This window comes from Mobula hypostoma, chromosome 9 (assembly GCF_963921235.1).
Source record: "Mobula hypostoma chromosome 9, sMobHyp1.1, whole genome shotgun sequence".
Lineage (NCBI taxonomy): Eukaryota > Metazoa > Chordata > Chondrichthyes > Myliobatiformes > Myliobatidae > Mobula > Mobula hypostoma.
Window position 1 is genome coordinate 3982501 of NC_086105.1, and position 14704 is coordinate 3997204.

Sequence of the window (14704 nt, forward strand, 5' to 3'; positions counted from 1 at the left end):
AATTGTGCAAGTAATGCAAATGATGCTAGAGATAGGTGGAGTTGTGGATAATGAAGTAGGTTTTCAAAGCTTGCAGAGAGATTTAGGCCAGTTAGAAGAGTGGGCTGAAAGACGGCAGATGGAGTTTAATGTTGATAAATGTGAGGTGCTACATTTTGGTAGGACTAATCAAAATAGGACATACATGGTAAATGGTAGGGCATTGAAGAATGCTGTAGAACAGAGGGATCTAGGAATAATGGTGCATAGTTCCCTGAAGGTGGAATCTCATGTGGATAGGGTGGTGAAGAAAGCTTTTGGTATGCTGGCCTTTATAAATCAGAGAATTCAGTATAGGAATTGGGATGTAATGTTGAAATTGTACAAAGCATTGGTGAGGCCAAATTTGGAGTATTGTGTACAGTTTTGGTCACCAAATTGTAGGAAAGATGTCAACAAAATAGAGAGAGTACAGAGAAGATTTACTAGAATGTTACCTGGGTTTCATCACTAAGTTACAGAGAAAGGTTGAACAAGTTGGGTCTTTATTCTTTGGAACGTAGAAGGTTGAGGGGGGACTTGATAGAAGTATTTAAAATTGTGATGGGGGATAGATAGAGTTGATGTGGATAGGCTTTTTCCATTGAGAGTGGGGGAGATTCAAACAAGACATGAATTGAGAGTTAAAGGGCAAAAGTTTAGGGGTAACATGAGGGGGGACTTCTTTACTCAGAGAGTGGTAGCTGTGTGGAACGAGCTTCCAGCAGAAGTGGTTGAGGCAGGTTCGATGTTGTAGTTTAAAGTTAAATTGGACAGCTATATGGACAGGAAGGGAACGGAGGGTTATGGGCTGAGTGCGGGTCGGTGGGACTGGGTTAGAGTAAGAGTTTGGCACGGACTAGAAGGGCCGAGATGGCCCAATTCTGTGCTGTAATTGTTATATGGTTAATCAAATCAAATAAATAAATAAACTTAAAGTAATCTGCAGAATCTCTTGTTTTTGTGGGAGTGGAAACCAGGAAATGTGTGTGTGGATCCGGGAAGGGGGGAACAGAGGTTTCACAACGAGTGTTTGGGGAGAGAGGAGTACTTGGGTCAGAATGAAGCAGGGACATGTGCTGAATGTATACACCTGCTAGGTAATACAATGGGGGTGGAAGAGAGAGAGAAAGGGAGGGGACAGAGAGAGGAAGGAGGGAGTGAGGGGGAGGGAGTGAGGGAGGGGGGAGGGGGAGTGAGGGAGGGGGAAGGAAAGAGTGAGGGAGGGGGAGGGAAAGAGTGAGAGAGAGGGCAGAGAGCGGGAGAGATGGGGGGAGGGAGGGAGTGAGGGAGAGTCAGGAATGTGGAGAGACGGGAGAATAGGGAAAGAGTGAATGCAGGGGAGAGAGAAGGAAGAGTAGGGGAGGGAGAGGGTGAGGTGAATGAGGGAGAGAGTAAGAGTGTGTGAGAGAGGGAGAGAGGAGAGAGACAGAAAGATTGGGTCTTGGCACGGTATGTCAAATGTTTATTTATTTTCATAGATGCTGCTTGACCTGCTGAGTTCCTTCAGCATGTAGTGTGTGTTCTGGGTTTCCAGCATTTGCAGACTTTCTCGCGTTTATAGACAAATAGATATCACCTACAGTCTGAACCCGTAAGTCCCGCCTCCAAGTCATCTCTCCCTCTCCTCATTGGTCAGGATGTGTCGGCGTCCGAGCGACTGAGGATAAGCACCGCCCTCTCCCGTTCCGATTAGCTGATTTGTTGCCAAGTCGGGTGGCCTCGGCGCCGATTGGTCGGACTGCTTGCGATAGTCTTGTTGTTATCGGGACTCGGAGCAGAGGGCTGACCCGGAAGAAGCGTGAATCAAAGTGGGACTGATGCGGGCCGGGAGACAGCAGCAGGGAATAGCCCAGGTATTGCAGCTTCCACTGCGGCCGAGATCGGAGAGCACCCCGCTGGGCAACGGCGGCTGGCCAGGCAGGGCTGATCCAGGGCGGGACAGCTCGCTGAGTTGTCAGAGCTGTGTTCGGTTGGGTTGGGTCGGGTCGGGTCGGGTCGATTGGGGTGTGAGTTGAGTTGAGTTCACGGGGCTTTAGTCGAGTTGGTTTGACCTGAGGGGGTGTTAAATTGGTTTGACCTGAGGGGGTGTTAAATTGGTTTGACCTGAGGGGGTGTTGAGTTGGTTTGACAGGAGGGGGTTTGAGTTGGTTTGACAGGAGGGGGGTTGAGTTGGTTTGACGGGAATTGTTGAGTTGGGTTGACAGGAAAAAGGTTTGAGTTGATTTGACAGGAGGGGAGGTTGAATTGGGTTGACGGGGAGTTTGAGTTGGTTTGACGGGGATTGTTGAGTCGGGTTGACAGGAGAAAGGTTTGAGTTGGTTTTTATGGGGATTGTTGAGTCGGGTTGTTAGAGGATTGCAGTGAGTTGTGATTTGGTGGTGCTTTTGCCCTACCTGATGGGCACCCTATTGGGGTGAGTCGGTTCCATCGAGAAGGAAGTTCTAAGCAACGGGGAGGCGACCAGCAAGTTCTCGGAAGGAGCGACCAGGCAGAAGAGACAACAGGTGTGTGTGGGAGAGGTGGGGCGGGGAGGAAAGGACGGCCGCATCCTCACCCAGGGCTACCGGGGAATACCAACATCACCTCGGCTGTTCGGGCGGAAGGGCAGCACAACTGGGCAGCCCCCACCGCTGGGGTGCGGGCAGAGTTATGTAGCCTGTCCCTCAGTGTGTTCGAGTGTTATTTATAGGGTACCCGGAGATGCGACGAGCTCGGCCCTCTTGAGATGTCAAACCGAGACTCGTTTGCTGCACCCTCGGGAGCTCCTGGCTCTTGGCAGAGTCTGTGTGATCGGTGTTCTTAATGTTCCCTCTCCTGAGATATCCCTGTAAAACGATTCACAAAACACCCTCCAGACAGATTAGCTTCTGCCCACGCCGCCCCCCCCCCAGCCTGCAAGTCTCTCTTTTGTTAAGCGCTTGCTCGCGTGAATGCTTCGCCCAGTAAAACAATCCCAGTCTGGGTCCAGTTCTAATTCTTCAGAACTTGGCACCATAAATGCCGTCTCGTTGTCGGAGGCTTTGTACCTGCCGTGTCTCTGCTCTGGACTAGCGCCAGTTCGGGTCTGCGGTTAACATTTCTGTTGTGACAGATGATGGTCAGATTCTGTTGTATAACAACCGTTCACCCGAAAAATGAGACTTAATTGTGTGTGTATGTGTGTGTGATAGAGGGGGAGAGAGAGAGAGCGGGTGTGTGGGAGTGAGTGTGTTCGTGTGAGAGGGAGAGAGTGAGTGCGCGTGAGCGGGAGAGTGTGAGAGAGAACATGTGCGCGTGAGTGTGAGAGAGAACATGTGCGCGTGAGTGTGAGAGAGAACGTCTGCGCGTGAGTGTGAGAGAGTGTGTGCGCGCGTGTGTGAGTGAGTGTGTGAGTGAGAGAGTGTGTGCGCGTGTGTGAGAGAGTGTGCGCGTGAGTGTGAGAGAGTGTGCGCGTGAGTGTGAGAGAGTGCGCGCGCGCGTGAGTGGGAGTGAGTGTGTTCGTGTGAGTGTGAGAGAGTGTGTGCGCGTGAGTGTGAGAGAGTGTGTGCGCGTGAGTGTGAGAGAGTGTGTGCGCGTGAGTGGGAGTGAGTGTTCGTGTGAGTGGGAGAGAGTGCGCGCGCGTGAGTGTGAGAGTGTGTGCACGTGAGTGGGAGAGAGTGTGGCTGAGTGAGTGGGAGAGATAATGTGCACGTAAGAGGGAGAAAGTGTGAGCGTGTGAGTGGGAGAGTGTGTGTGTGTGAAAGTGAGAGTGTGTGAGATGTAGAGAGAGTGTGTATATGTATGAGTGTGTGTGAGAGAGAGAGAGAGGACGAGTGTGTTTGTGTTTTACACAGAGAATGGCAGGTTCCTGGTACACACTGCCAGAGGTGGTAGTGGAGGCCGATGTGGTTACAAACATTAAGATGTCCAGTGAGAGAATGGGTGGGACAGGGGCAACATCTGTGCATCTCAAAGGCCACTATCATACCTGCCTCAACTCCATCCCTTCTGGAGGGACAGGGGCAGGATCTGGGCAGATGGCATTAGTTTAAATTGTTGGCACTGACAATTTCTGTGCTGTAGCCTTCCAGGAATGAATTGGGATGGCACTGTAGTGTGGCAATTTACAGCATGGTCGATCCGGGTTCAATTCCCACTGCCATCTCTAAGTTTGTAGGTTCACACTGTGACTGTGGGGTTTCTTCTGGGCGCTCCTCTTTCCTCCCACATTCCAAAGACCTACGGGACAGGGTTCGTGAGTTGTGGACATGCTGTGCTGGCGACCCTTGTGGGCTCCCCCCAGCACAATCCTCGGACTCTGTTGGTTGTTGGCACAAACCACATATTTCACTGGGTGTTTTGATGCACTGCACGTGTGGCAAATGAAGCAAATCTTTTTTTATATGTAGGGCATTTGGGATTAGTTTAAATTGGCAGCATTGCTGGCACATACATGGTGAGCTGGCGAGCCTGTTTCTGTGCTGTTTTCTTTCTCCTGTTCTTCTCCTTAAGTCCATCACCCCTACAGGAGCTCAGGCCATCAACAGCAGCTTGCCGGAGTCCTCTGTCAATAGACAATAGGTGCAGGAGTAGGCCATTCAGCCCTTCAAGCCAGCACCGCCATTCACTGTGACCATGGCTGATTATCCACAGTCAGTACCCAACTGTCCTGGGCTAGTCTTTCAAAGTGTAGCCCATCGAAGATCTTTGGAGCTTTTTTGGTGTTTCTGTAGCTCTGGGATTTTACAGGATGGGGATGCAAGCCCCATGCTCAATCTTCCCCGTTTTGCAACCGGGCTTGGGATTGTGCATGGTGGAGAGTTTATGTGCTGCACCATTCCGTATAGCTGGAGGTCTCTGCCTCTGTGCAGTCAGCGGGGAGGAGGGTATTTCAGATCTGTGAGGACCTCCTTGTCTCACTATCTACCTTGTCATAGTCCTTGCACCTTATGTCAGGAAATGTAGAGGAGGCTTGATCCAAAAGCAGAGCAGCGGAGACAATTCAGCGGTGAACGATAACTTTAATTATAGACCACAAAATACCAAGCCACAAGGGGCCACAGAACAAGAGAGAACAGACACTAAGCACTACAGGCAACAAGGTCACCTTTAGGCAGGGAGAGGGAAAGCTCAGAGCAACTGGTTGTTGTCAGCTGGTTCGATGAGTGAACAAGGTCTGTGGATGAAAACGGGTTAAATAGGCTGCCGGTGACGAGTCGGGAATGAGCAGCAGGTGAATCCTGTCAGCTGGGTGCAGACTGGGAGGTGTGAGTGGGAGCAGGAATGCTACCTTATTGTCTGCCTGCACTGCACTTTCTCTGCACCTGCACCACTCTATTCTGCACTCTGTGCTAGCATGATGTACTTATTACAAAGTGAGCTGTCCGGAAAGCACTCAATCAAAAGCTTTTCACTGGATCTCAGTACATGTGACAATAATACACCAATTACCATCAGTCCTGATGAAGAGTCTCGGCCAGAAATGGTGACTGTTTATTCCCCCTCGTAGATGCTGCCTGACCTGCTGAGTTCCTCCAGCAATTTGTGTGTGTTCCTCTGGATTTCCATTGTCTGCAGATCTCTTGTGTTAATCCAATTACCAAGCTATCCAGAATCACATGAGACAATGAGGCATAGCCGCAGTATTACACCATTCAGCCAATCAAGTCTGCTCTACCATTCCATCACGACAGATTTATCACCCCTCTCAACCCCATTCTCCTGCCTTCTCCTTGTAACCTTTGACACCCTGACTAATCAAGAACCTATCAACCTCTGCTTTAAATATACCCAATGACTTGACCTCCACAGACATCTGTGGTGATGAATTCCACAGATTCACCACCCTCTAGCTAAAGAAATTCCTCCTCATTTTGGAGATAGTGATCATAATTCTATCTCCTTTACAATAGCATTGGAGAGAGATAGGAACAGACAAGGTAGAAAAGCGTTTAATTGGAGTGAGGGGAATTATGAGGCTATCAGGCAGGAACTTGGAAGCATAAATTGGGGAAAGATGTTATCAGGGAAAGGTACAGAAGAAATGTGGCAAGTGTTCAGGGGATATTTGTGTAGGGGTTCTGCACGGGTATGTTCCAATGAGACAGGGAAATTATGGTAGGGTACAGGAACCGTGGTGTACAAAGGCTGTAGTAAATTTAGTCAAGAAAAAAAGAAAAGCTTACAAAAGGTTCAGAGAGTTAGATAATGTTAGAGATCTAGAAGATATTAAGGCTAACAGGAAGGAGCTTAAGAAGGAAATTAGGAGAGCCAGAAGGGGCCATGAGAAGGCCTTGGCGGGCAGGATTAAGGAAAACCCCAAGGCATTCTACAAGTATGTGAAGAGCAAGAGGATAAGACGTGAAAGAATAGGACCTATCAAGTGTGACAGTGGAAAAGTGTGTATGGAACCGGAGGAAATAGCAGAGGTACTTAATGAATACTTTACTTCAGTATTCACTATGGAAAAGGATCTTAGTGATTGTAGTGATGACTTGCAGCGGACTGAAAAGCTTGAGCATGTAGAGATTAAGAAAGAGGATATGCTGGAGCTTTTGGAAAGCATCAAGTTGGATAAGTCTCCGAGACTGGACGAGATGTACCCCAGGATACTGTGGGAGGCAAGGGTGGAGATTGCTGAGCCTCTGCCGATGATCTTTGCATCATCAATGGGGATGTGAGAGGTTCTGGAGGATTGGAGGGTTGTAGATGTTATTCCCTTATTCAAGAAAGGGAGTAGAGATAGCCCAGGAAATTATAGACGAGTGAGTCTTACTTTAGTGGTTAGTAAGTTGATGGAGAAGATCTTGAGAGGCAATCTTTATGAACATTTGGAGAAGCATAATATGATTAGGAATAGTCAGCATGGCTTTGTGAAAGGCAGGTCATGCCTTACGAGCCTGATTGAATTTTTTGAGGATGTGACTAAACACATTGATGAAGGTAGAGCAGTAGATGTAGTGTATATGGATTTCAGCAAGGCATTTGACAAGGTACCCTGTGCAAAACTTATTGAGAAGGTAAGGAGACATGGGATCCAAGGGGACATTGCTCCGTGGATCCAGAACTGGCTTGATCACAGAAGGCAAAGAGTGGTTGTAGACAGGTCATATTCTGCATGGAGGTTGGTGACCAGTGGTGTGCCTCAGGGATCTGTTCTGGGACCCTTACTCTTCGTAATTTTTATAAATGACATGGATAAAGAAGTGGAGAGATGGATTAGTAAGTTTGCTGGTGACACAAAGGTTGGGGCTGTTGTGGATAGTGTGGAGGGCTGTCAGAGGTTACAGCGGGACATTGATAGGATGCAAAACTGGGCTGTGAAGTGGCAGATGGAGTTCAACCCAGATAAAGTGTGAAGTGGTTCATTTTGGTAGGTCAAATATGATGACAGAATTTAGTATTAATGGTAAGACTCTTGGCAGTGTGGAGGATCAGAGGGATCTTAGGGTCCGAGTCCATAGGACACTCAAAGCAGCCGCACAGGTTGACTCTGTGGTTAAGAAGACATACGGTGCATTGGCCTTCATCAAGCGTGGAATTGAATTTAGGAGCTGAGAGGTAATGTTGCAGCTATATAGAACCCTGGTCAGACCCCACTTGGAGTACCGTGCTCAGTTCTGGTTGCCTCACTACAGAAAGGATGTGGAAACCATAGAAAGGGTGCAAAGGAGATTTACAAGGATGATGCCTGGATTGAGGAGCATGTCCTATGAAAACAGGTTGAGTGAACTCAGCTTTTTCTCCTTGGAGCGACGCAGGATGAGAGGTGACCTGATAGAGGTGTATAAGATGATGAGAGGCATTGATCGTGTGGATAGTCAGGCTTTTTCTCAGGGCTGAAATGACTAGCACGAAAGGACACAGGTTTAGGGTGCTTGGGAGTAGGTACAGAGTAGATGTCGGGGGTAAATTTTTTACACAGAGAGTGGTGAGTGCGTGGAATGGGCTGCCGGCAATGGTGGTGGAAGCGGATAGAATAGGGTCTTTCAAAAGACTTTTGGATAGGTACATGGAGCTTAGAAAAATAGAGGGCTATGGGTAACCCTAGTAATTTCTAAGGTAGGGACATGTTCAGCACAGCTTTGTGGGCTGAAGGGCCTGTATTGTGCTGTAGGTTTTCTATGTTTCTATGTTTCATTTCTGTTCTGAAGGACGTCTCTCTAACCCGAGACCTATTGCTCCGGTCCTGGTCTCTCTCACTATTGCTGCATCCACTCTATACAGGCCTGTCGATAATCATATGAGATATTTGTTTCTTTCATGTATTAAGGGCTAAGTCTATGTTTCCAAGGCGCCAGGGAGAATTGCTTGCTTTTTAAAATAGTGCTGACCTGGTGTAAAGATACTCCTGAATTATAAGCACAAGAGATTCTGCAGGTGCTGGAAATCCAGAGGAACACACTCAAAATGCTGGAGGAACTCAGCAGGTCAGGCAGCATCTGTGGAGAGGAACAAACGGTTAACGTTTCATTCTGAGACCCTTCTTCAGGACTGGAAAGGAAGGGAGAAGATGCCAGAATAAAAAGGTGGGGGTGGGGAAGGAGGACAAGCTGGAAGGTGAAAGATGAAGCCAGGTGGGTGGGAAAGGTCAAGGGCTGGAGAGGAGAAGGCAGCAAGGGAGAAAGGGAAGAAAGGTGCACCGGGGGAGGTGATAGGCAGGTGAAGGGAAGAGATAAGAAGCTAAAGATGAAGATGCAGAGGAAAGGAAAATGAAGAAGAAAGGGGGATGAAGAGGAAAGGGGGAGGGGAAAAGAAAAAAAAGTTACCATAAGGATGTTTATGCATCAGATTGGAGGTGACATAATCCTGAATTAACTTAGAACATTGGGCTGATGCTCCCTCTAGCTGAAGATGTCCTTGATGCTGTGGAGGCTAGTACCCATGATGGAACTGGCTGAGTTTGCAACTTCCTGCAGCTTTTCGGTGTGTTGTTGGGTGGGTGGGGTAGGGGAAAGGGGTCACTTTGCTGTTGTTATTCTGCTGAGTGGTGTGGACAGACTGTGTTCACGCTGGAATGGGTGGCGACACTTGCGGGCTGCCCCCAGCACATCTTTAGGTTGTGTTGGTTGTTAACACAAACGATGTATTTCACTGTATGTTTCGATGTACCTGTGATGAATTGATCCATTTGTTTATCATTTGTACACTGAAGCACACAGTGAACTGCATCGTTTACAACAAGCAACACAACGTAAGTTGCTACACGTTCCAATACCAATGCAACATTGCCACAATGTTCAGCAGAACAACTCAGAACACAAGAGACAACAGCAATAGCAAAACAAGCCCCTTTCTTCCCTCCAACCCACACAGACAGCCCTCCAACTCTAGGAAAGGCCACCTCCAGAGGACTTGTGGATTTACAAGGAGCAATGGACAGGAAACCAGTATGCATCTCAAGAACACCCAGTATCTAGGTCATGTTCTCTTCATGCTGCTGCCATCAGAAAGGAAGTACAGGAGCTTCAGGACCCACACAACGGGGTTCAGGAACAGTTATTACCCTTCAACCATCAGGATCCTGAACCAGTGTGGATAACTTCACTCAGCTCAACACTGAACTGATTTCACAGTCTATAGACTCACTCTCAAGGAGTCTACTGAATCCCCTACAGTTTGCCTACCGACATAACCAATCAACAGATGATCCCATAGCCACAGCACTACACACCATCCTCACTCACCTGAAGAACAAAGATGCTTATGTGAGAATGCTGTTCTTGGACTACAGTTCAGCATTCAACACGGTAATTCCCACCAGTCTTGACAAGAAGCTCGGAGACCTTGGCCTGCATCCTGCCTTGTGCAACTAGATCCTGGACTTCCTGTCAGATTGCTGGCAGGCGGTAATGATGGGGACACTCGATACAGGAGCTCCCCAGGACTGTGTCCCAAACCCCCTCCTCTACTCCCTGTACACCCACGACTGTGTTGCCATGCACAGCTCCAATCTGCTGATCAAATTTGCAGATGACACGACATTGATAGGCCTTAATTCCAACAATGATGAGACAACCTACAGAGGAGAAGTCAATGCACTGGCGTAGTGGTGCCAAGGAGACAACCTCTCCCTCAATGTTGAAAAAATTGTTTGTGGATTACTGGAGAAATGGAGACAGGTTAGTCCCTATCGACATCAATGAGACTGTAGTTGAGAGGGAGAGTAGTTTAAAGTTCTTGAGGATCTCACCTGGATATCTGTGTGGTGAAAAAAGAGCACAACAATGCCTCTTTCACCTCAGACGGCTGAAGAAGTTTGGCATGAGCCCCCAAATCCTAAGGACTTTCTACAGGGGCACAATTGAGAGCTTCCTGACTGGCTGTGTCAACACCTGGTATGGGAACTGTATTACCCCCAATCACAGGGCACCGCAGAGAGTGGTGCAGACAGCTCAGCCCATCTGTGGCTGTGAACTTCTCTGTTCAGGACATTTACAGCAGCAGGTGCATAGAAAGGGCCTGGAGGATTGTCAGAGATTCCAGCCACCCCAACCACAAACTGTTTCAGCTGCTTCCATCTGGCAAATGGTACCACAGCATTAAGGCCAGGATCAACAGACGCCGGGACAGCTTCTTTCACCAGGATATCAAATTTGTCAATACACATTGATCTAATTGCATATCTGACTGTACACATAGGTATACAAAACAATTCTGTTTACAGTCTTAGTGTTGGGGCAATGTCCTCCCACGTTTCCCTCCCTTATTGCCTGTACATGGCAACGGAGATGCATCATGCAGATCTTTACCCCCTCATGTTGTGAGATGGATGCAAGAAACAAAATAAATTCTAAAGTCTAATTCTAATTCTACAACTCACGTTCTGAATCTTATTTATTTTTTATTTACACGATTTTTTGTTTTTTTGCACATTATTTGTCAGTCTAATGAATATCAAGGTAGTATATGGTGACATTTATGTACTTTGATATTAAATTTACTTTGAATTTGACTCACTGATGTTGGGTCTCCACCTTTTCCAGTGGACTTGCAAGCCAAGTGCCATCCCAAGGACTATCCCTTGGCACCAGTCAGAATCAGAATCAGGTTTACTATCACTGGCATATGTCGTGAAATTTGTTGTTTTGTGGCAGCAGTACATTGCAATGCATAATAATAAAAACTGTAAATTACAATAAGTAGAGTGTATATGTATGTGTGTATATATACATTAGTCAAATTAGTGTAAAAAGAGAAAATAAGGTCGTGAGGTAGTGTTCATGGGTTCAATGTCCATTCAGAAATTGGATGGCAGATGGGAAGAAGCTGTTCCTGAGTCGTTGAGTGTGTGCCTTCAGGCTTCTGTACCTCCTGCCTGATGGTAGCAATGAGAAGAGGGCATGTCCTGGGTTATGGGGGTCCTTAATGATGGATGCTACCTTAGAGAACTGCAGCACAGATACAGCCCTTTGGCTCATCTAGTCCGTGCCGAACTATTGTGCTGCCTAATCCTATCGTTTTGCACCCAGATCATAACCCGCCATGCCCCTCCCATCAATGTACAGGGCCTATCCAAATAATGCTTAAATGTTGAAATTGAACCAACATCTAACACCTGGTCAGGCAGCTCATTCCACAATCTCATGACCCTCGGAGTGAAGAAGCTTCTCGTCAGGTTCCCCTGAAACATTTCATCTTTCATTGTTAACCCATGACCTCTGAACTCAACCTCAGTGGAAAAAGCCTGCTTGCATTTACTCTATCTATACCCTCATAATTTTGTGTGTGTCTGTCGAATCTTCCCTCATTCTCCACAACTCCAAAGTTCAAAAGGGAATGGTTACATACCTGGGTGAACTGGTAATATTTATATTAATTCCTTGCCATTGTTGACAAAACTGGTCATCTTGCCATTATCACACTGCTGTTTGCACACAAATTAGTGGTGTGTTTCCACACTACAACAATGACGACACCTCACTGACGGACGGTGCCTGGGGAACTGCAGCATCAGTCAACACACACATTCTAATCCAGATGTGTGAGAGAGTGAATTGTTGGGTCATAAGGAGAGCCTCTGGCACATTGGCCTTTGCAAATTGGGGTACTGAGTACAGGTGTTGGAGTGTTACGTTGAATAAACAGTCCACATTTAAGGCCAAGATCCGTCATCAGAACTGACCCTTCATTTCAGCCTGAAACGTCAACTGTTTATTCCTCTCCATAGACGCTGCCCGGCCTGCTGTGTTTCTCCAGCATGGTGTGTGTGTTAGTCCGGATTTCCAGTATCTGAAGAATCCCTTGTTTATGTTGTGTTATGGTTGTTTAAAATGTTGGTAAAGTCAAACTTGGAGTATTGTCCAGCATTCTGTATTACTGGAGAAGGACGTTCGGTTGTTTAAGAAGGCAGCCTGTTCTGGGTGTCTGGGTTTTGATTCCTGTTGAAATCCCATTTGCTTTCCAAAAGTCCATCGATCTCAATCTTGAATCTTCTCAATTTTCTCAAGTCCCTCTGAAGTCAGGCCTGGGTAAGAACATAAAAACATAAGAATTAGGAGCAGGAGTAGGCACCTGGCCCGTTGAGCCTGCTGTGCCATTCAATAAGATCATGGCTGATCTGGCCATGGACTCATCTCCACAGACCTGCCTTTGCCCCATAACTCTTAATTCCCTCACTATGCAAACCTATCCAACCTTGTCTTAAATATATTTACTGAGGCAGCCTCCACTGCTTCATTGGGCAGAGAATTCCACAGATTCACCACTCTCTGGGAAAAACAGTTCCTCTTCATCTCCATCCTAAATCTACTCCCCTGAACCTTGAGGCCGTGTCCCCTGGTTCTATTAGGATGAATGAGTGACTATGTTGAGTTTATGCCCCAGTTCCAGTCTCACCAGTCAGACAAAGTGAGCACTTGGCATTGCCACCTCCTTTTGGAATCTCGTGCATCCACAAGAAGTCATCATAAAGTGATAGAGCACTACAACATAGAAACAGGTCCTTCAGCCCATCTAGTCAATGCCAAACTATTAAACTGCATACTCCCATCAACCTGCACCGGACCATAACCCTCCATACACCTCCCATTCATGTACCTATCCAATCTTCTCTTAAGTGTTGAAATCAAATCCACATCCACCACTACTGCTGGCAGCTCGTTCCACACTCTCACCACCCTCTGAGTGAAGAAGTTCCCCCTCAGGTTCCCCTTTAATATTTCACCTTTCATCCTTACCCAATAACCTCTAGTTCTGGTCTCAACTAACCTCGGTGGAAAAAGCCTGCTTGCATTTACTCTGTCCGTTGTCAGGTCTTGTTTACAGACTTGGTCTCCATTTGCACAAAATAATCCTTGATAGATAGTTTCACAGAGTAACTTGCTTTTACACCGGAGAGCACAGTGATGTTCAGATTCAGAATCAGGTTTATCATTGCTGCCTATGCCATGAAATTTGTTTTTTTGTGGCAGCAGTACATTGCAAAGATGGCGGGGGGGGGGGGGAAGAAACTGTTCTTTCAGTGGCGGTGAACTCCCAGCAGTTTAATATTTATTCCAGCTGGACTTACCTTGACTCAATAGATGAAATTTAAGGCAATGTTTGAGAAGTTATGATGTGAAAGTTTGTGGAAAAAAATCAAGTTCAGGTTCAGTTTATTGTCATTTGATAGTATTCATGTATATGGCCAAACAAAACAATGTTCCTTTGGACGAAGGTGCACAGCACAGTACCTATAACTCACACACAGCACATAAAGTAATAATACCACAAATAAATTCCCAAATAATAAGGTGTATTCACAACACAAGTAAAAAAGTCAACTTAATAATGGTACTGGCGTTTCATGCGTGATGAGACCTGGGTGGTGACGGGAGTTCAGTCGTCTTACGGCCTTGGGGATGAATCTGTTTCCCGTCCGAACAGGATGTTACTTGGACTGCCGGGCTTGGGTCAGTGTTCTCTGGAGTGAAGGTGGTTGATGGAGATGTACAGTGTATAACACTGAAAGGTGTAGATCAGGTAGATAGGTAGTTCTGTTTCACAGGGTAGGAGTATCTAAAACCAGTTGGAGGAGGTTTAAAGGAGACCTGAGGGGTAAATTTTGCGATAGAACAGTAACATAGTGATTAGCATAACACCATTACAACACCGGCAACTTGGGTCCATTTCCACCACCGTATGCAATGGTTTCCTCCAGGTGCTCCAGTTTCCTCCCATATTCCAAAGACGTACGGGTTAGTAGGTTATTTGCTGATATCGGTGTAATTGGGTGGAGTGAGTTGTTGGGCTGGAAGGGCATGATACCATGCTGTGTCTCTAAGCACACAAATAAACATCTCACCAGCCTGTGAGTGGAACGTGGACTGCGCTGCTTGAGGGAGTGGTGGAGACAGGACCCCTCCCATCAGGCTGCAGGCAGTGACAGGCCACAGGTTAGTGCCAGTGGGTACTTGATAGTTGCGCGGTAAAACAGCCAGAATAGCCACCCAGGACATTCTCTCTTCTCCCATCTCCTATCAGACGGAAGATACAAAAGCCCACCACCTTTTACCCCACTCTTATAAGAATACTAATATTTCCCCAGTACATTAAGATGGACTCTTGACCTGACAATCTACCTCGTTATGATCTTGCTCTTTATTGTTTACCTGCTCTGCACTCGTTCAGTAGTTGTTACACTTTATTGTTTGAGGCATTACAGCATGTTAACAACTTCTAACAGCCATTTCAGGTGGCAGGGCGGAGATACGTCTCACCAAAGGAGGTGTGAGGTGCTCCTTTC

General features: G+C 47.0%; 1 protein-coding gene across 6 annotated transcripts in view; it reads left to right on the forward strand.

Annotated features, from left to right (window-relative positions):
- The first annotated feature begins 1811 nt into the window (after nucleotides 1-1811).
- The window catches only part of LOC134351457 (serine/threonine-protein kinase 38-like), a 77737-nt gene continuing 64844 nt past the window's right edge, over nucleotides 1812-14704 (forward strand). For 3 of the 6 annotated variants that reach the window (XM_063057618.1, XM_063057619.1, XM_063057621.1), the window contains exon 1: nucleotides 2060-2525. Coding sequence is in view for 2 of the 6 variants with exons in the window: in XM_063057615.1 (XP_062913685.1) it covers nucleotides 1839-1874 (36 nt within the window). In the remaining 4 variants the exon portion in view is untranslated. Of the gene's footprint in view, nucleotides 1875-2059; nucleotides 2526-14704 lie in introns of those variants that run through there. The other 3 variants (XM_063057615.1, XM_063057616.1, XM_063057617.1) reach the window with 3 other exon arrangements.